The sequence below is a fragment of the Prinia subflava genome, chromosome 23 (genome assembly GCF_021018805.1).
Source record: "Prinia subflava isolate CZ2003 ecotype Zambia chromosome 23, Cam_Psub_1.2, whole genome shotgun sequence".
Lineage (NCBI taxonomy): Eukaryota > Metazoa > Chordata > Aves > Passeriformes > Cisticolidae > Prinia > Prinia subflava.
Genome location: NC_086269.1, coordinates 1,700,333 through 1,720,960, shown reverse-complemented (window position 1 = coordinate 1,720,960; position 20,628 = coordinate 1,700,333). Strand labels below are relative to the sequence as shown.

The 20,628-nt window shown below is 46.9% G+C and overlaps 1 protein-coding gene across 2 annotated transcripts; it reads right to left on the bottom strand.

Annotated features, from left to right (window-relative positions):
- Window positions 1–7,527: 7,527 nt before the first annotated feature.
- On the bottom strand, window positions 7,528–20,239 carry NUCKS1 (nuclear casein kinase and cyclin dependent kinase substrate 1). Of its 2 annotated transcripts, none has more exons than XM_063418129.1 (8): window positions 19,947–20,239; window positions 12,288–12,337; window positions 10,594–10,699; window positions 10,059–10,114; window positions 9,610–9,762; window positions 9,240–9,392; window positions 8,400–8,549; window positions 7,528–7,801 (listed from the first exon to the last, which is right to left on the bottom strand). In XM_063418129.1, the coding sequence occupies exons 1-8, from the start codon at window positions 19,961–19,963 to the stop codon at window positions 7,602–7,604; spliced, it is 885 nt and encodes a 294-aa protein (XP_063274199.1). In that variant the 5' UTR covers window positions 19,964–20,239; the 3' UTR covers window positions 7,528–7,601. The 2 variants fall into 2 exon arrangements, with proteins under 2 accessions (XP_063274199.1, XP_063274200.1); XM_063418130.1 differs by having other exon boundaries at window positions 8,400–8,546; window positions 19,947–20,238.
- Window positions 20,240–20,628: the final 389 nt, after the last annotated feature.

The window sequence follows — 20,628 nt, the reverse complement described above, 5'->3', positions numbered from 1 at the left end:
CCATCCTGGGTCCCACCTTTGGACTGGATTTTTCATCGCTGAGACCAAACAGCGCCGAGAGAAACACAAACAGGATATTCCAGAGGCAAAATTCCCTTGGATTGGAACCCGCCTGGGAGAGTTTTCTGCCAAGGGAATCTGATTCCCCAATTTGGCAGCTCCTGCTGGAGTTCTTGAACCTCATCCGTGTCTCCTGCTCATCCAGCAAATCCCAAAACAAATCAGCTTTTTGTGGGATTAATTCTCTGGGAATGCTAAAAAGGGAATTTTATTAGGGGAGTTTGAACTTCTGCAGGATGGAGCAGCAGGAAACGCAGCGGGCTCAGAGCAGGGGAGAGGGAAAAGAGGATGGAAAGTGGGGAAGGATGGAAATTCCCGAAGGAAACTCCAGATGAGGAATCCGTGTCAGGATGGGAGCCTGGAGCTGCAGATCGAGGTGGGAATTTCACCTGCCTGGGGGGCTGGAAAGGAAAAGGAGGAAAAGCCAAAAGCTGCAGGATGGAACCGCTCTGATCCCGTCATTCCAGAGCTCCAAAAGCCGGGGGGCACTGCCGGCAGCCCCAAACAGATCCAGAACCTCCCTGTGGGACTGGAAAAGGGAATGGGAAGAGCAGAACCAGAATCTGGGTTCACACTGGGCACCGGGGATGCCACTCCCGAATTACCCCAAATTTACCCCAAATTTACCCCGGATTTATCAGCCGGTCCCTGCTGCTCCTGCCGGGCCAGTGCAGCTCCAAATATTCCCAGATTTCGGCCCCATTCCCGCTGTGTCCCGCTGAGCTGGGACAAGGACACAGCACCCCAAAGTCGCTCATTCCTGAGGGTCACAAACGCGTTTTTCCATCCCAAACCCTTTGGAAAACTCCCCTGGGCATCCCAGCAGCAGCTGCAGCCAAATCCCAGCGGAACAAACCCTCCCATGCTCATCCCAACAGCCACAAATCCAATTTTCAACGCCAGGAGTGCCCCTGGCCGTGCCAGGGCGCCGCTTTTGGGGGAAATTCCGGAGATTTTCAGCCCAAGGGAGGCGGGAGCGCCCCCGCAGCGCCCCCTGGTGGCACCGAAATGAGGCAGAATCGGGAAAATCGCACCGGGAGCGAAAATCGCAAAATCGGAGCGAGCATGGGGCAGGAAAACGGGACGGGATCTGCTCCAGGGGGGTTTAAAAATCCAAATTCCCTGTGTGACCCCCAGAGTGTCCCCCTACCCCAATCCCAATGACAACACCCAAGGATGGTTTATCCCAAATTCCCGATGAATTTTTCCATCGGGACAGGCTCTGGAGCTGTCGGGACACACCAGGGGAAGCTCCCGGAGGAGCAGGGACATCCCAGGGGATTTGTCCCCCTCCTCTCATCTCTCCCTCAAATTGGTTTTGGACTTTAAAATTTCAATTTATGACTGCAGGAAGAGCCTGGGGAAAGCACAATTTTCTGAATTATTTAATTCCCACACGTCAGTTCTCAGAAAAAAAAAGTCACACCTGGCCCAAAGGTGACCTCCCCTCCTCAGAAAATTCCAGTTTTGGGGATTTCACCCCAAAACTCTCAGAGACCCTGGAAGATGAACACAGTTTAAATCTCAAGGGATGAATCCCCCCGGAGCAGCAGAAAAACGACACAAGTCGTGCTCATGGGTTATAAAAGCCCTTTTATAAAGCCATTTTTAACCAAAACCAAAAAGTTTACAAAAGAAAATAAAAGATACAGAAGAATGAGTTGCTTAATATATCCCAAAAAAGGAGAAAAATAAAAGAGGGGACACAATTCCAACATGCTGAACAATAAAGGGTTCATATTTTTTTTTTTCCTCGTGGTTCTTCTTTTTAATACAAAATACAAGCGAAGGATACACATACTCAAAACAGAGCTCAGGAGCAGGTTTGCAGTCCCGGGAACCCTTTTTCAATCAAAGCAAAGCAGGGGTTTTGTTATTTTATTTTTTTTTTTTCGTTTTGTTTTGTTTTTCTTTCTTTGCAGGTACATACAGAGACTCGGAATATTTCAAATTAATTAGCACAAAAGACCATCACACAATTCTACCGATGAATGTTTGCAGCTAGAAAGTCACGAACGTGGTCATGTTCACTTCAACCCCTTAAAAACCAAGAAGTGTTTTGTTTTTTTTAATTTTAAATAAAGCATTAATGTTACATTCAGACTTAACTCCTAGTACCATGCTAGATCTCAGTGTTGTCCAGAGTTCCCAACCCCACAGTGATGACTGTTTGCAGCTGCCCCTTTTTTCTGCTTTTGAAATAAAAATTCTAAAAAAAAAAAACAAATAATAAAAATTAAAAAGGACAGGGAGGGGAACTGCAAAGAGCCTGAATTTTATTCTTTTTTTTTAATTTTTTTTTTTTCCAAAAGCTCACCAGGGGATTGCAAATACTCAAGACAAAATATTCATTGCATACCAGAAAACGCTGCCAGTCTCCTCCTCCACCTTCACACTGCTCACTCAGGGTTTGCTGTGACACCATGGCAAACAACAACAAAAAAAATTACGTAGCTCTTATTTACAATTAATTTTTCTTTTTGTAACAATTGCTTCTGCAGGAAGGGGAGAGGGGAAGGGGAAAAAAAAAAAAAAAGAAAAAAGAAAGCGAAACCTCACAAATGCTGAGAACACAAAGGGGAGGGGATGTCAGACGCTCCCGCACTCACACACCGAAGATTTCGGGGGGTTTTACACACATTTAAGTCTGGCTTAAGCTGAATTTCAGGATCTCCACCCACCCTCTTCCCTCCCCCCTCCCAAAATATATTTATAAAAACCCCTGGCCCCTCTGTACAAAGCGTTTGCAGTCACACTGAGCATGCTGGGCACCGCCACCGGGGCACGCCTGGCCTGGCCACCACCCACATCCCTGCTTTGACAGGAAAAAAATCCCATGGAAAGACATTCAGCTACTGAAATGGGAATTTTGGGGGTTGAGTTGGGCTCGGGGAGGTCTCTGAAGGGCACTGTCGGCTCTCCCTGCTCTGATGGGGTGAAAAAACCCCAAAATTCCTGCTGGGCAGGCAGAGCAGTGTTGGTGCTGCTCTGTTCCATCAGCACTGGGGTTTGAAGCTCCTAAAACTGCAGGGAAACTCTCCGAGCTGAGGGAAAGGCTCGGTTTGGTCAGATGCACTCAGAAATTTGGATTTTCACCTACAAAAGTGACAGCAACTCCTCTCCCAAAGTCACACACCCCAAACGCCACCACAGTGTCCCCTCAAACTGCTCCACTTCCTCCCCTCTCTGAGAAATGAACAAATTCTCCATTAAAAATTAAAACTCCTGGATCAGTTTGTAGCTTTTAGGAACTGTGTGTTCAACCTAGGATCTGTTAGAGAAATAAAACAGAGGACAGAAAGCAAAGCACCGGTTTTGTACAGCTCCAGAAGCTTCCAGCATGGTCAAGATTATTCCTTCCCTCCCTCTCCTGGCTGCCTCTGGGGCTTTTGTACCTTTGTGCCATCAGTGGAGGGAGTATTAAAACAAAAAAAGGGGAAAAAAGAGAAAAAAAAGGAAAAAAAACACCCCAGGAATTCCAGATTTGTGTCCCTGCCTTGATGGCTGCTCCTCTCCCCTCTCTCTGCCTTGAGGAAATTAAAATAAATTCAAAGCTCCTCATCTGCCCCATTTTGAAGCCCCTCTTAACTCAGCACTGTTGTCACTCTCCTCTGACCCCCTGGCACTGAACCAAACCATCTTTAGCACAAAATCCCAGCTGAAATTGCAGATTTTGACTGATTTTGGCAAGTTCAAGGCAGGACCTGGGCATAAACCAGAGCTGTGGATTCAGGGACAGGATGGGAGTTCTGAGCTGAAATTTTAAGAGCAAGACCAGGGCAGGGCTGGAGTTGACTGAATTTTTGAATAAATCCATTTTACCTCTCTGCAAAGGCTCCAGAATTACAGCTGTGGGACAGAGAATCTTTCCAAAGCCTCCTCCTGTGAATGAAACTTTCTGCTCCACCAAAATCTCCCCGTGCTCCTAAAGAAAGGAATTTTCCCAGCTTTCCTTCCAGAATGTTTAATACAAATTAATCCCAATGGGCAGTTAAAAAGGTGAAGTCTGCTGCTGCTGAAAAATGATGTTAAAATAAAAATATTCAAAATAATAAAAGTATTCAGCTTGGCAATTTTCTCCTGTCTGTAAAGATGTGGAACTGCTGAATTTCTAACAGAGAGCGTTAGGGCTTAGTGTCTGCTCTATCAGCAAAATAGGTTTAGAGAAAAGTCACAAAATCCTCAAAATCCGGGATTTTCACAGTGTTTGGGTTGTGAGACACTCAGGAAGAGGCATCAGGCAGCCTCCAACACATCAGAAATGAAATGTGTGAGAAAGTTTAGTAAAATACAGGGCCAGGATAGAACAATCCCAAAGCTGAACTGAAATAACAGAAAAATGATGTTTCACAGCTTAAACTTTTTTTAACTGTGTTAGAAAACAAAAATAAACCAGGCAAAAATATATTTGAGGTGAGAGCCAAAAAATACAGCTGTAAATAATAGATAAATAATAATACAGCAGAAAACATCTGCTGTGGCAGGTGGAGAACCAGAGCACCTGGAATTCTCCTTGCACACTTAAATTCCAAAAAAACCCCTAAAAACCCAATGGAGGAGCTTGGAACAGTCTGGACTGCAGGGGAACAACTCAGAGATTTGCACAAGTGTTTGCTACCCCCTAAATGGTTTTTATTTTTGAAATGTGGCCATTTTTTCCCCAGAATTACCCAAGAAGGTGAGGGAATTTCTGTTCTCTCAGAAATACAGCAGGTGGGAAGAGGTGTGGGACAGGAGAGGGGATTACATTTTCTTTTTTTAAGATTGAGATTTCCCTGCAGCCTGAAGCTGTTCTGAAAAAAAAAATATATATAAAAACCAAACCACCTTCAAAAAACAAAATTAAAAAAAAAATAGATTTACAATGAAACAACATCATCTTTATTGTAATGGCAACAGTAGTTCCATGAGAGTCAAGAACGTCAGAGAACTTCAATTTTTATAAGGTAAAGGAATTCACCAGCCTCAATAAAATGCAGGGCTAGGGAATCACACAGGACAATCGTTCCACTCCACCCCTGTGCTCAGCAAATTCAGCTCCCTACGGATTCAGGGTCCTTTTCCTGATCTATATTTAGTGTTTCCCAGCTGGGAACTCTCCAAAATCCCACACAGGATCCCAAAGCTGCTGCCAGGGGCACCAGAAATCCCAACTTGTTCATAGCTGCCTTTTGTCACCTTCCAGAGGCTGGTTACACAATGGGGAGTTGTGTGACAAAAAAATAACAACTGCAAAAACCAGGAGGATGCAAAGCTGGAACAGAATGTGAGCAATGGACAGAGCACAGAGGGTTTAAGGAAAAAAAATAAAAATAAAAATAAAAATAAAAATGGCAGGTCCAGTTTTCAGTGTTTCCACCAACAAAGGTGGTAGGAAACTGTCTGAGGGTGGGAAAAGCGAGGTTTGTGGAGTTCAGTGAGGTTTAGGAAATAAAAAAAGGACAAAAGGATACGGCTGCTTGGATAAACACATGGAAATGCCAGCACACACCTCGAGTGCCCTGCTCTGCCAGGGACATCCCAGCTCCAGCTGCTCCCAGCTCAGGGGGCAGCAGCAGGGCTGGGAGCTGATCCCACAGATCCCAGAGATCCCAGAGATCCCACAGCAGGGCTGGGAGCTGATCCCACAGATCCCAGAGATCCCACAGCAGGGCTGGGAGCTGATCCCACAGACCCCAGAGATCCCAAAGCAGGGCTGGGAGCTGATCCCAGAGATCCCACAGCAGGGCTGGGAGCTGATCCCAGAGATCCTAAAGCAGGGCTGGGAGCTGATCCCAGAGATCCTAAAGCAGGGCTGGGAGCTGATCCCACAGATCCCAAAGCAGGGCTGGGAGCTGATCCCAGAGATCCCACAGCAGGGCTGGGAGCTGATCCCAGAGATCCTAAAGCAGGGCTGGGAGCTGATCCCAGAGATCCTAAAGCAGGGCTGGGAGCTGATCCCACAGATCCCAGAGATCCCAAAGCAGGGCTGGGAGCTGATCCCAGAGATCCCACAGCAGGGCTGGGAGCTGATCCCAGAGATCCCACAGCAGGGCTGGGAGCTGATCCCAGAGATCCCAAAGCAGGGGTGGGAGCTGATCCTAGAGGAAGGAGGGGAGGAGCAGATCCCACAGGAAGGGTGGGACCAGATCTCACAGGCAGGAGGGGAGTGAGCAAATCCCACAGATCCCACAGGCAGGGTGAGGAGCTGATCCCACAGATCCCAGACAGGATGAGGAACTGATCCCACAGATCCTATAGACAGGATGGGAGATCCCACAGACCCCACAAGGAGCAGGGTGGGAACAGATCCCACAGACAGGAGGGGAGCAGATCTCACAGGCAGGAGGGGAGTGAGCAAATCCCACAGGCAGGGTGAGGAGCAGATCCCAGACAGGACAAGGAACAGATCCCACAGGCAGGACGAGGAGCAGATCCCACAGATCCCAGGCAGGGTGAGGAGCAGATCCCACAGGGAGCAGGGTGGGCACAGGGCACAGGGATCCCTGGAGCTTTGCTGAGGGAGGAGGGAGGGAAGGAAGGGAATCACTCCAGCCTGACTCAGGGGATCTCAGCAACCACAGCACTGCAGGAATCCTCTGCTCACACCCACAAGAGGACACCCCTCGCCCCAAAAGCTGAAGAATTCCATTTTACATTATCCCTTAATTTTTTTTTTCCTTGGAAAAATCTGTAATAAAAACGTTTTCCACGATACCCAATGGAAAGCAGTTTGAAAATGATTTTGCAATTTCTCTTCCCTGTTCTGCCCCTCTAAGAAAGAATCAAGTAAGGGTGCATGGATGGGGGAAGGCTGCAGGTGAAAATCTGAATTTTTCTGGAATGGGCTGCAATTTGCCTACAGCAGAAGAGTTTTCTATCCAGCAGAGACAAAACATCTCCCATCCTGACTGGAGGGTCTTTTCTAAATCAAAGACACTGCAGCATCTTTCTTGATTGCTTTCCATGAAAAACGTGCCTGAATCCAAGAATCACAGGATTTCTCCCCATGTTCCATCCTCCTCCATTGGAATTACATCAATTTTTGCTGAGAGTGAACTCCTCTCAAAGTCTGTTAAAGCAGAGGTTCATTTTTTTTCCCATATATTCCAAATACAGAATAATAGTTTTAAACAGCTCTTACCAGTACTGGGAAAAAATCTATTCTACTTAAGGATTTGTAAGTATGGTTTCCACAGATCAGTCTCAAACCTTATTGCTTCACAACTGCAGTATCCCTTGAAAAAAAACTGAAATATTGAATGGTGTGTTAATTTTGTCTCAAATGGCTTTTCAGATTTGGCAGGGGAGGGAGAACGGAATGGCCAACAGAGAACATTGACTTCAAAATATTACTGTAGAAGGGTTTCCTCTTATTAAAAAAGGAGACACTGTATTAAACAGCTGAAAGTAAAGACAGCATTCAAAGCCCATGAGTCAAGCCACAGCCAAAACCGTGTTCTACCCCTAAGTATTGTTTTCTTTTCCTTTTTCTTTTCTTTTTTTTTTTTGTTTTCCTCTTTTTTTTTTTTTTTAAACAAAGATTTTCCTCAACTGCCATTTTAATCTTCACCAGAGGGTGCTTCATCTTCAGATCCCTCATCCCCTGACTTTTCTGGTGGAGGGCTGGCTGATTTTTTCTTTTCTGGGGGACTTTCAGGTTCTTCATCCTCTTCTTTGGGGGATGGGGTCTTTTCTTTTGTTGCCTTGGAAGCTGTGGGGCGACCTGCCTTCCCTTTGCCTTTCACTGGGCTGGGGGTCACTGGAAAAAGAAAAACCTCGTAAAATTCAGCAGCACCAAAGGCAGAAAAACTCACAGCCAATGGGGTTTCAAAGCCATCCAGCAGCAGTTTGACCATACCCACAGAGTTTTTGGCACTCCCAGTCAGTAAAGCTGATGTGAAAAGCAATTTAATAAGATTTAAAAGGTGTTTAATTGCAAGTCCTGGTATCATAAATGGACACAGCTCTTGTCACAGCAGAACAGTGCTGCTGTAATTTGAATTTTCCTGCAGAAATGCATCCACTTTTCCTTTGGTTCACATTTCCCCACCCTGACAACTTCACAAAGTCCCAAACAAAGCCACAAACTGTTCTTATTTGGCTGGGAGACACAGAAAGTCAGAATGCAGCACCTCAGCAGGGAAGGTTTTCAATACTGTGAGTTTTTAGCACCAAGACAGACACAAATTCAACCCCTAAAGGAAAAATTAAAACCAGCTCATTATTCCATATTCCTGCTTTAAATCAGGGCATTTTTGGCCCTTCAACATTTTTGTGGATGTCTGTGACCCCAAGATTTCTGCAGCAAAGAGAAAATCTGGATTTTAAACTGAGAAACTTTCACTGCACAGACTCACCTGTAGCCTTTAGCCTGGGCTTGGGCATTTTCTTTTCTTTCCTCTCTGGCTTGGATTTCTTGGACACCTTCTTGTTTTTCTTTTTTGAACTGCCATAGTCACTGTCATCATCATCTTCCATGAGGAAATCTTCATCACTTCCTGAATCTGCTGGAAGCATAAGGAAATGTCAGTTTTTTGGGAAAAAAAAAAAAAGGGAAGGAGAAGAAAACAGCTGAGTTAAATGATGGGCACAGACTCTGAGACCTTGTGGGCTTCCATTTATCTGCTGTGGTACAAAATCTGTTTGTCACAGGGACAGCAAGAAGCAGCAAAAAGAAGTGAGAACTTTACAATTATCCTTTAGGGCTTCTTATAAATAAATAGATATTTGGGAATAGACACATCTCTGGAAAAACACACACTCACACACATCTCTGGAAAATAAATAAACACATCTCTGGAAAACACACACTCACACACATCTCTGGAAAATAAACACATCTCTGGAAAACACACACTCACACACATCTCTGGAAAACACACACTCACACACATCTCTGGAAAATCTTCATATGCAAGGAAAAGACTCCAAGATGAAGATTTTGTGTCATTTTGGATAAAAACTGCAGGGAAGGGATGAACAGATCCACCCATAGTGAGGATAAATTCTGTAGGGCACACAGCCCCCCCTGCTGCAAACTTGGAGCACAAATTCTAGAGGTGAAAACTCAGCTTTGGACAGACACACAGTAAAAATGAAGTTATTGAGGAGCACAATTGAAGTCCTCAGGGTCTCAAGCAGAAAGCAAAGTGTGTCTGTCCCTTTTGCTGTCCCGTTTTGCTGTCCCCTTCACTCACTCTCCTGGAACTGTGCCTCATCATCCTCCTGCTCCTCCTCCTCGCTGCCCACGTCGTCCATGAGCATCTCCCTCTGCTTGGAGGCCGCTTTGGAGGCCGCCTGCCGCTGCTGGCGCACGTTTTTGTGATCCTCCTTCTCATCCTCGCTGTCCTCTGCAGAAAAAGGGCCCAAATTGTGAGGGCAGAGCACAGAGCTCCTGCCCCTGGGTACAGCAGGGGCAGGGCATTCATGAGGGGGTAAAAAACTTAATTATTGTGAGGAAAATTCAACCTCATCAATGCCTTCCCTGCTCGCCCAACAAAGATCCTCTGCAATGATTTGCACTGCAAAATTTCACTTTTTTTTCTCTCTTTTTTATTTTATTTTTACCTGCAGGCCTTTTCCTGGATTTGGAGGCTGCTCTCTTGTTCTTGTCTGGCTTAGCCTTCTTTCCTTTTTTGCTTTTTTGAGAGCTCTCGTAGTCGCTGTCGGCTTTGCCATCGTCAGCTCCTACGTCATCGTCTTCGCTGCCAAAATCCTCATCTGCAGGGAAAAGGCACCAAGATGAAATTTCTTTTATCCCTCTGGATAAAAAACACTTCCTTTTGCAGGGAAAGATCACCAGGTCTGTCCACTTGTGAAGATAAGTTTTATAGGAGCATCACATCACACAAAAAAATCACATTATCCCAAACCAGGGTGGAAAGCAACAGCAGCAGAGGCAGAATCCAACTTAAAGAAATCAGAATTATTTCTTTTCTGTCTCAAATCCTCCTCCTGCAACTCTCACAGGTGTGAAGAGACAATTTAAAGATACACAACTGGTACAGTGCAGTTACCTGCTGAGTGTGAATCATCTTTCTTAGTCTTCACATCTTTGTCTTCTGAGTCCTCGCTGCAAAAGAGAGAAAGGTAAAGTCTGAGTGCTTGTCTCAATTTTGATTTCAGTCACTCCTGTGTGGAAAGTAACAATTTTCAAAGAGCAAATTGATGTCCAGGCTGAGGATTTTCACTTTTTCTGGACATACTTCAGGATTGCTCAGCTGGCTGTGGAGTCGTCATGGTTGAGAAGATAATATTCAAACTGTGAATGACAAATAAACTTAAACCAGGCAGGAAATAATCAGATTGGCACATGGCTGGTCTAAGATTCCTCAAATGATTTAATCATTTGATTGATTTGGAAAATAAAAGAATAAAAGACATCTTGGGGTGATAGAACAAGAAGCAGCTGGCAGAGCCTCCAACCCTGGAGCTGAAATCTGTCATGAAAACAAAAAAATGATTTCAAAGTCCTCATGGCAATTTGGGGACTGCAAAATGGGAATTGTACAGGAAAATTTCACTTTCCAGCAGAGGAGAAGCTGCTTTTACCTGTCCTCCTGAGAATTCTTCCCAGATCTCCTCTTGTTTTTGGCCTCTCGGGGAGACGAGCGGATTTTCTTGGACGGGGGACCTGAATCTCTTCCGTAATCGTCATCTGAAGTCAACAAAAAAACCAAAAATGGGTTTGAGTTAAACTCACTCCCAGCAGATTCCCTCATTCCCAGCAGATCCTCCCTCATTCCCAGCAGGTTCTCCCTCATTCCCAGCAGATCCTCCCTCATTCCCAGCAGATCCTCCCTCATTCCCAGCAGATCCTCCCTCATTCCCAGCAGATCCTCCCTCATTCCCAGCAGATCCTCCCTCATTCCCAGCAGATCCTCCCTCATTCCCAGCAGATCCTCCCTCATTCCCAGCAGATCCTCCCTCATTCCCAGCAGATCCTCCCTCATTCCCAGCAGGTTCTCCCTCATTCCCAGCAGATCCTCCCTCATTCCCAGCAGATCCTCCCTCATTCCCAGCAGATCCTCCCTCATTCCCAGCAGATCCTCCCTCATTCCCAGCAGATCCTCCCTCATTCCCAGCAGATCCTCCCTCATTCCCAGCAGATCCTCCCTCATTCCCAGCAGATCCTCCCTCATTCCCAGCAGATCCTCCCTCATTCCCAGTTCAAACCAATCACTTCATGCACATCAAAAAAGAAAAATTTCACAAAGCTTCTAAAAAACTTTGGTGGAAGCGAAGTCCTGGCTTAAACCTCTGATTTTACTTTTTCTTCTGCCCACAGCAGCATGAAAATGCTCTGCACAGTCAAATCTCACCCAGGGAAACACAAAAAACCTCCCTGAAGGACACAGGATCTCATTTTACATTTAGTTATTATATAAATCTATATAATTTTATATAGTTATTATATAAATCTATATAAATTTCATCTGTTAAAATTAATATCCATTTGTATTTCTACACGATTCTAACTGCACACACTCTTTGCTGTGCTGTGATGGGATAAAGGATGTCATTAAATTGGAGTTTAGAACTCCTTACAACTCTTACACAATACCTTATTTAATTAATTAAAGCACTATAATTAAGAATTAAGCATATTTATCTCATTTTAATTATCAGTGCAACCTTAGCATTGAGTTTATCTTCCAAGAACTCAAAACACAGAAATTTTCTGTTAATTCACACAGAATATAATTATATATATATAATTAATTCTGTTAATTATATGAATATATAATTCTATATATTTTTTCAGGAATGGGATCCAGAACTGTTCACTCACAGAGATCACTTTTTTTTTTGAAATGTGACCCAGCAATATTCTTTTAATTCACACAGATTGTATTTTTTTAGCTGCAATCCCTCCCAAATGATAATGTGGGCTCAACTGGAGCCACAAAATAAATGCAAAACATTTTTTTCTGTGGAAAAAAAAGTGGCATCAAGGAGCCTCTGCCCCAGAACAGAACACAGAGCAAGGAATTGCTGCCAAGAGCCTCGAGGCACTGCAACAATCCCAGCATTAAATAATAAGATTTCTATCACCATTGTTTGTTTAATACAAAACACATGAGAATCATTATATTTTTTTAAATACTTATTAACAGTTCAGGCTGTGAAGAACAGAAACTCATTGGAATAGGAGTTGAAGATGTGATTAGAAGCAGAACAATTAATATGCGTGGCGGTAATGAGCTGCTCCAGCCCAAGGAAATTAAGGAAAAAAAGTCATTTACCAGCATCATCTGATTCCTGAAACTGGGAGTAATCCACCACCTTCCTGTTCCTGTTAAAAGGGAGAAGAAAAAATTAGGAATTTGTTATTTCAGAGCTACAAAAGCTTTAAGGAACAAGTGCCACATCCTTCTTCCAGGGCTGGGTTTGTACCCCAAAAACTTCCCAAGAAAACTCTGATAATTCAGCACCCCCACCTCTGCAGCCAGGAGTGAACACAAAGTTAATTAAGTATATTAAAGCATAAATAGCATTTTCCTGAGGAGGTTTTATAATAATCTGGATTGTACTTTCAGAATCTGAATGTTGTTTTGATAAATACACAAAGATTATGGATCAAGAATTTCTAAACTGCTCCTTTTGGAATTTCTGCTGCTCACAGCTCACCTGCTCCTCCTCCAATTCTTATTTTCCCTGTTTTTAAAGCATTTTAAATTTTCACTGGGGTCTCCAGGAGCTTTCTGAAGGAAGTCAACAAAATCAAATCTGCTTTTTTTAATTTACTGAAACCTCCTTGCCAATCAAAGCCCAATTGTTTCACTGACAGGTAAAACAAAAGTTGTTTTACTGCCCTGTAAAACACTGACCAGAGGGAGTCAAACCAGCCATAAATTCAATTAAATTTCAGCTGTTAATGCCTCAAACTCCAAACACCTCCTGGAAGGAGCCGGGAATCCAGAAATTCCCTTTTTTCCAGTCCTTTTGGCCCAAAGCCAAGGATAAATCTGATTTTGCAGCAATCACCACGTGAGCTCAGCTCTACAAAACTCCATCCAGCACAGGGATCCCTCCTTCTCCTCCTGCCCTCAGCACAATTCACACCCAGCTCCCCAAACTGTGCTGCATTAATTGTCAATTAGTAATTATCATTAATTAATTGCTGATAAACGTGGTCAGTTCAAAGATGCTCCAAAGCCATCAATGCTGAAGCAGCTGAAATCAATTTTAAGTTGCTCTCCTGTACAAGCACATCTTACAAAATTGTTTTGTTTCAACCCAAACCTCTTCAAGAAATTACAAAAACAAAAAAAGGAAACCAATTCCTCAAAAACCACACCCAAAATACTAAAAAAGGTAAATAAAAGGAAGGTAAGATTTGTACAGGCAAATCAATTTTAAGTTGCCCTCCTGTACAAGCACCTCTAATTCATGGCTTACAGAAGGATGCAGGAGCAAAATTGATTTCAACCCAAACCTCTTCAAGAAATTAAAAAACCAAAACAAATCCCTCAAAAACCACCCCAAAAATAAAAAAAAAAAAGGAAATGAAAGGAGGACAGGGTTTGTACAGGCTGAATCCCATCCAAGCTCTGGAGCACGTGTGAGTGGAATAAAATCCAACAGGACCCTGCTCTGCTCCCTCCCAGTCTGAGTGTGGAGAAATTCCAGTTTAGGGACACAAGATTGGCAATTTTTGATTTATATTCCTATTCCCACAAGGAGCCTTCCTGAAAGTTGTCTCCTGACCCATCCCACGAGTAAAAACATGAATTTTATTCTGATAAGTATCAAAAGAACAATTAAGTTATTTAATAAGTCTGATTTTCTGTATGAAGTATTTTTTTTTCTGTGACAGGATAAAAGGGGTGAAATTTCCACATATAAACAACATTTTTAGACATCCCTGAGCTACCAAACAAGCTGGAAATGGCAGCTTTTCCACCTTGCTTCCTTCAGAGACAAATGAAATCAGGTACTGGAAATGTCACAGTGGCATTTTAATTATTAATAATAATTATTATATTAATAAAAATAATAATAATTAATTAATAAAATTTGTCCCTATGAAAAACATCCTTTAAAAAAAACCCATCCCTTGGGTTTTCAGCCAGGGAGTAAACTCTGCTTTTCCTCACATGGTGAGCAGAAAGTGATATTTGTATTTTAAAAAAATAATTAAAAATCACTTTACAGAAGAAACCCAAAGTGAAGCTGTTTCCTTGCATTATCTTATCTTGCAGGGCGAGAAGGGAGCAGTAAATAAAGAATTTCTGCACTGATAGCACCGAAAATAAAAAGCTGCAAATCTTCAGGGACAGAAAGAACCAAACCTGCTCCTGCACCTGCCCCTCCCCTCACTCCAAACTCATCGTTCGCCTCTTTTAGCCCCAGCCAAGTTTTATTTAGAAGTTTTATTTAGAAGTTTTATTTAGAAGCCAGCCCGCAGTGTTTACTACACCAAGGTGATAAAAACACTCTGGGCAACACCACAGGAGCAATGACGAGCTCCTCTCTGCTGTTAGATGTTAAAGCAAGCAAGAAGATGTAAAAATAAATTTAAATCCACTCAGGATGAGCATAAAAAGATGGCTGGGATGGGCATTGTTCATGTGGTTTAAAATATAAACTGAAATTTGAGGGTGTTTTCCTTGTTAATTCAGATTAACATCAAGTGTGTGTGTGTAAAGTTCAGGGACAAGTTTTTATTAACAATATTTATTAATATACTATTAATATTAAAATATTATTTTATTAATATTTTTGGAATAAACAGGAACTCATCAATGTGTTAGGATGGAAGCACTCAGCAAAGTAATTCTCCAGGAATTTAATGACAGCTCAGAAATGCACAGGAATTCTTGAAACCTGCCCTTGATGCCCACCAAAATGCAATTTTGGAATTATGAAAAGCAACACCAACGTGTCAAAGGATCAGTAAATGCCTGTAAAACTGAGAAAAGATCTCATCCTCACACCTCATCTTCAATTTAGTCCCTAAATTTGGGACTTTAAACCAACATCAGCACAGCCCTAGAATCAAGTAGAAAAGTTTTGGGGTTTTTTTGTTTGTTTGGGGTTTTTTTTTGTTTTTTTTTTAAAGGGAATGCAACAGAATCCCAGGTATTTGTACAGGCATTAAAACCCACAGATGAAATCCATATTTTAAAATAACCCCACAACACACAATCCTGAAAAGCCACGCTAAAAGGAGTCTTCAAAAATCCAGGCACTGAAGAGGAAAGTTTAGGTCAAACCACCTCAATCCAAGAGAGCAAAGGCAAGGAGAATAAACAGTTATTGAGATTTTTGTTCACTACAAACTTTATTTAATAAATATAATCCAAACCCTCATTTGTGAACAAAGCTGCAGCCCCTCCCTCACCCTCAGGTTTCACTTCCAGGTAAAGGTGTCCCCTTTGAGACCTGTATTATCAACAAATATTGCCACTAAAAACAATTTTTGGTGCCTTTTTTGTACACAGAAAATACAAATTCCAGCCAGAAGTGTTTCCTGCAGGGGTTTTCAGGGCTGTGCAGTGCTGGGTTTGGGCTCTCCCTGAACACTGATTTAAAATCATCACCAGAAGGTGGCACAGGGCCCCTGGTGACAGCCAGGGATGTCACCCATGTCACTTTGGGGTTAAACTGGGTGAAAACTGGTTCAGGACATCCCTGGGAGGGTCCCACTACAGAGCCCAGAGTTTGGGTCAGACACCTGCAGGATTTTCAGGGATCCACACACCTTAGAACGCCATGAAACAATTGAATTATTTCTGCAGCCTTGTGCTCATTCTCTCTTGGACTCTAACTAAAATTGAGATTTTGCTACAGAAATGATGCAGAGCAGCAGGGGAAGCAAACCCAAACACCCAGCTCACTCCCCCACCCCAGTATTTTGAATTTTCTTGTACCTCCACCTTCTCTCTGTTTCTTTTCAGACTCAAAGAGAGCAAGAATCATCTTTTTACTCATCTATGTCTGGACCACACAGCATCACTCAATTTTATCAAGTGCCAATCCCCAAGGAACCTCTTCCACAATCACAACATTTCTATTTTACATTGCCCAGCAACAACACTGGCAACAAGTTCCATTTAATAGAGATATTTTCTCCTGCAAGTAAAATTTCACCCTTCCACTGCAGTGCCAACACCAAGCTGGGATTCAAATCCAGAAAAATGAAGGATGTAAAGCCTTGAAGCACCGAGATAAATTCCTAACTGGTTTTAAGGTTAAAATGAATGACCAAAAACCCCTGGGATTTCCACCTCTGCCCACAACATTTTAATTTGTAAAACTTGCAGGAGAGGACCAGCAAGTAAAAGTGATGAGTGAGAAAAAACAGAAGGAGGGATGTACCAGAAGTCAAAATTCTGACTTAAAACACATTAATTGATGCTGTACAAATATATAAAAGAGTGGCTCAAGGTATTTTATTTAATATTTTATCCCTATAAGCAGCCCCAGCTCCCTTTGCAGAACTTCAGCAGAGTTACACAAGAGATGCACAAGTTCAGTAATTTCAGGTTCCTTCAGTTTTCACTCCTTGCCTTTTTCTACCAACACTGAAAACCCCACCCAGGAGAAATGGAATTGTGCAGGAATACCTGGCTCTCAGTGCCAGGTAAAGCCTGTAAATAACAGGACTTCATTACTACTTAATTTTAAATAACTCACTTCAACAGCCAGACTCAGCCTTAGGTCAATTTTCTCAACAAGTGGAGTAAAACCTTGGGATGCAGGATGGATTTTATACAGTTTAGGTGCACACATATTCACCAGAAACCAGCAGATTAATCACCAATTAATTCAAAGAACAATGACTAGAGGAAACCTTTCCCACCACTAAATCTCACTCTGAAGAAGAACCTTTCACCAGGCTTCCATTTTACCAAAAACCAGCTAGGATAGGCAGAAAAAACTTCATTCCAGCATTAATTTATGAATAGATTTAAATCTGGCAGAGCTCTCTAGTTAGCAGAGCACTGAATATTTACCTTTTTTCCCCTGGAAGGGCTATTAAATCCAGGGAATTTAATATCTCCAGGGAGATAAGGGACTGCTGCATCCATCCTGCCACTGCCAGGTTTTGTGCTCCTGACACCCTGCTGGACTTTGGTGCTTCACTTTCCTGAGGGTGAGACCTCTCACAGCACTGCAGGACTGGACACAGGAGTGGGATTTTAATCATTTTTAAAAAATCCTTGCAAAAATAATTCCAGCAAGCTCAGCGGCTCTGCTTTTAAAGACAGCTCTGGAGCAAATCCCCAGAGCTGGCAGGGGAAGGGACAATCCTGAAGTGTCCCCTCAAGCAGCAGAGTCACAGCACCGCTAATTTGGGCAGCTCACCCATCTCTGAGCCACTCCCCTACTCAGCAAAGCAGCCCTGGGTTCCATTTATATTTTAAATTCTGCATATGAGAGACGTTATTTAAATACAAATGCTGTCATCTCTGAATGTACAGATGCGTCATAATCACGATTAATTTGTACTTATTAGTTAAATTAGCCAAAATAGCCAACATCCACACCCCGGGCCAGGCTCACTGGGAATAAAACTACAACGAGGTACTTGGGCAGGAAGAAATTCCAAAGCATTGGAAGAACACCGTGGGAAACCTCACACTTTTGCTACAAAGACAACTCAGATTATGAGACTCTTCTACCACCTCAAGGGAATCACAGAAAGGATATTCTGGAAAGCTGGAAAGGACTCCCAAGGATCATCCAGCCCAGCTCCTGGCCCTGCAAAAACACCCCAAAATCCCATCCTGGGAGCACTGTCCGAGCTCTCCTGGAGCTGTGGCAGCCTCAGGGCTGTGCCCATTCCCAAAATCCCATTCTGGGAGCACTGTCCGAGCTCTCCTGGAGCTGTGGCAGCCTCAGGGCTGTGCCCATTCCCAAAATCCCATCCTGGGAGCACTGTCCGAGCTCTCCTGGAGCTGTGGCAGCCTCGGGGCTGTGCCCATTCCCAAAATCCCATCCTGGGAGCACTGTCCGAGCTCTTCTGGAGCTGTGGCAGCCTCGGGGCTGTGCCCATTCCCAAAATCCCATCCTGGGAGCACTGTCCGAGCTCTCCTGGAGCTGTGGCACCCTCAGGGCTGTGCCCATTCCCTGGGGAGCCTGTGCAGTGCCCCAGCACCCTCTGGGGGACAAAACCTTCCCCCAAACCCAGCCTGACACAGCTCCAGCCCTTCCCTCGGGCTCCCCTTCCCTGCGCCGCAGCTCCTCAGAGCCACCGCGCTCCCTCCCACCCCAGCCAAGCTCCCCCAGCGCTCAGCCCAAGGCAACAACCCTCAAACCCACCTGGGGCGCAGAGCCCGGCTGCCAAAGGCTCGGGGAGGAGAAGGGGGAGAAGAAGGCGGGAGGGGACAGAGGAGAAGGAAGGCGGAGGGGACAGAGGAGCAGGAAGGCGGAGGGGACAGAGGAGCAGGAAGGCGGAGGGGACAGAGGAGCAGCAAGGAGAGGGGGACAGAGGAGCAGGAAGGAGAGGGGGACAGAGGAGCAGGAAGGAGAGGGGGACAGAGGAGCAGGAAGGAGAGGGGGACAGAGGAGCAGGAAGGAGAGGGGACAGAGGAGCAGGAAGGAGAGGGGACAGAGGAGCAGGAAGGAGAGAGGGGGACAGAGGAGCAGGAAGGAGAGAGGGGGACAGAGGAGCAGGAAGGAGAGAGGGGGACAGAGGAGCAGAAGGCAGAGGGGACAGAGGAGCAGGAAGGCGGGAGGGGGACAGAGGAGCAGAAGGCAGAGGGGACAGAGGAGAAGGAAGGCGGAGGGGACAGAGGAGAAGGAAGGCGGAGGGGGACAGAGGAGCAGAAGGCGGAGGGGACAGAGGAGCAGAAGGCGGAGGGGACAGAGGAGCAGAAGGCGGAGGGGACAGAGGAGCAGCAAGGAGAGGGGGACAGAGGAGCAGGAAGGAGAGGGGGACAGAGGAGCAGGAAGGAGAGGGGGACAGAGGAGCAGGAAGGAGAGGGGGACAGAGGAGCAGGAAGGAGAGGGGGACAGAGGAGCAGGAAGGAGAGGGGGACAGAGGAGCAGGAAGGAGAGGGGGACAGAGGAGCAGGAAGGAGAGGGGGACAGAGGAGCAGGAAGGAGAGGGGGACAGAGGAGCAGGAAGGAGAGGGGACAGAGGAGCAGGAAGGAGAGGGGACAGAGGAGCAGGAAGGAGAGAGGGGGACAGAGGAGCAGGAAGGAGAGAGGGGGACAGAGGAGCAGGAAGGAGAGAGGGGGACAGAGGAGCAGAAGGCAGAGGGGACAGAGGAGCAGGAAGGCGGGAGGGGGACAGAGGAGCAGAAGGCAGAGGGGACAGAGGAGAAGGAAGGCGGAGGGGACAGAGGAGAAGGAAGGCGGAGGGGGACAGAGGAGCAGAAGGCGGAGGGGACAGAGGAGCAGAAGGCGGAGGGGACAGAGGAGCAGAAGGCGGAGGGGACAGAGGAGCAGGAGGCGGGCGCGCAGCCCGCGGCCGGGCGGAGCAGGGCGTGTGGCAGCGGCGCTCGCACCGAGGGGGCGGCTCCAGGCGGCTCCTCCCCTACGCGTGGTTCCCCATGCACAGCCCCCGTGCCCCGGACCCTCGCCGGATGGCACCGCGTCCCCTCCCCCGGCAGCGTGCTCGCCTCGGCCCCGCCGCTCGCAGCGGGCCCGGGAAGGGGCCCCGCGGATCGCCGCGCCCGCCCTGCGCCAAGTGGGTCACGGCGGCGGCGGCGGCAAAAAAAATTCTCCTTTTTTCCCCCGTTACAAAATGTGGGACAGCGCCCGCAGGGCCGGCCCGCCGCGGCCCCGGCGAGCGGCGCGGTGCGAGGTGCGGTGTTTATTGCGGTGGCCGTGCCAAGTGAGCGGGGGGGAAACAAGGGGAAATAGAGGAGAAATCGGCACGGCCTGAGCGCGGCCTGCCCTGCGCGGGGCCGGCCCGGCAGCAGCGGCGGGAGCTCCGCGCCGGAACTCACCTGACGGGCCGCGACATCCTCCCGGCGCTTCGGGCCGCCCGGGGCTGGGCGCGCAGCAAACGGGGACGCTGAGGCCGCCGGGGCCGCTGAGGCCGCCCGGAGCGAGCGGGAGCGCTGGGCCCAGCGCCTCAGGCCGCGCCTGCGGAGCCGCCGCTCCCCCGTCAGGCGCCGCCGCCGCCCCCGGTGCCGCTCCCCGATCGCGCTCCCGGCCCCGATCCCGGTGTCGCTCCCCGATCCCGGTCGCGGCCCCGGTGTCGGTGCCGGTCCCGCTCCCGCCGCTCCCCCCCGCAAAATGGTCGCGCTCGCCCCGCCGAGAGGATGCGAGCGGGGGGGGCGGTGCCGCCGACCCCGCTGGCCGCGCCCCCCTCGGCCGCCGATTGGTCGGAGGCCGCGAGAGCCCGCGCCCCATTGGCTCGTTCGAACCATCACGGCGCGCAGGGCCCGCCCACTGTCCCCGCGGGGAGGGCGGGCAGCGCGGCCCGCACGCGGCGGAGCCCCGGCGGCAGATTCGCCACGGGCTCCCGGCGGTACCGCGGCCCCGTCCCGCCGCTCCCGCCGCTCCCGCCGCGCCCGCCGCGTCCTCCCGTCACCGCCGCCACGCCGGAATTTATTCCCGTTCCTGCGGGAATTTTTCGAGGCGCTGCGGGGCCTCAAGGCCTGAGCCGCAGATTCGCCGCGCGGG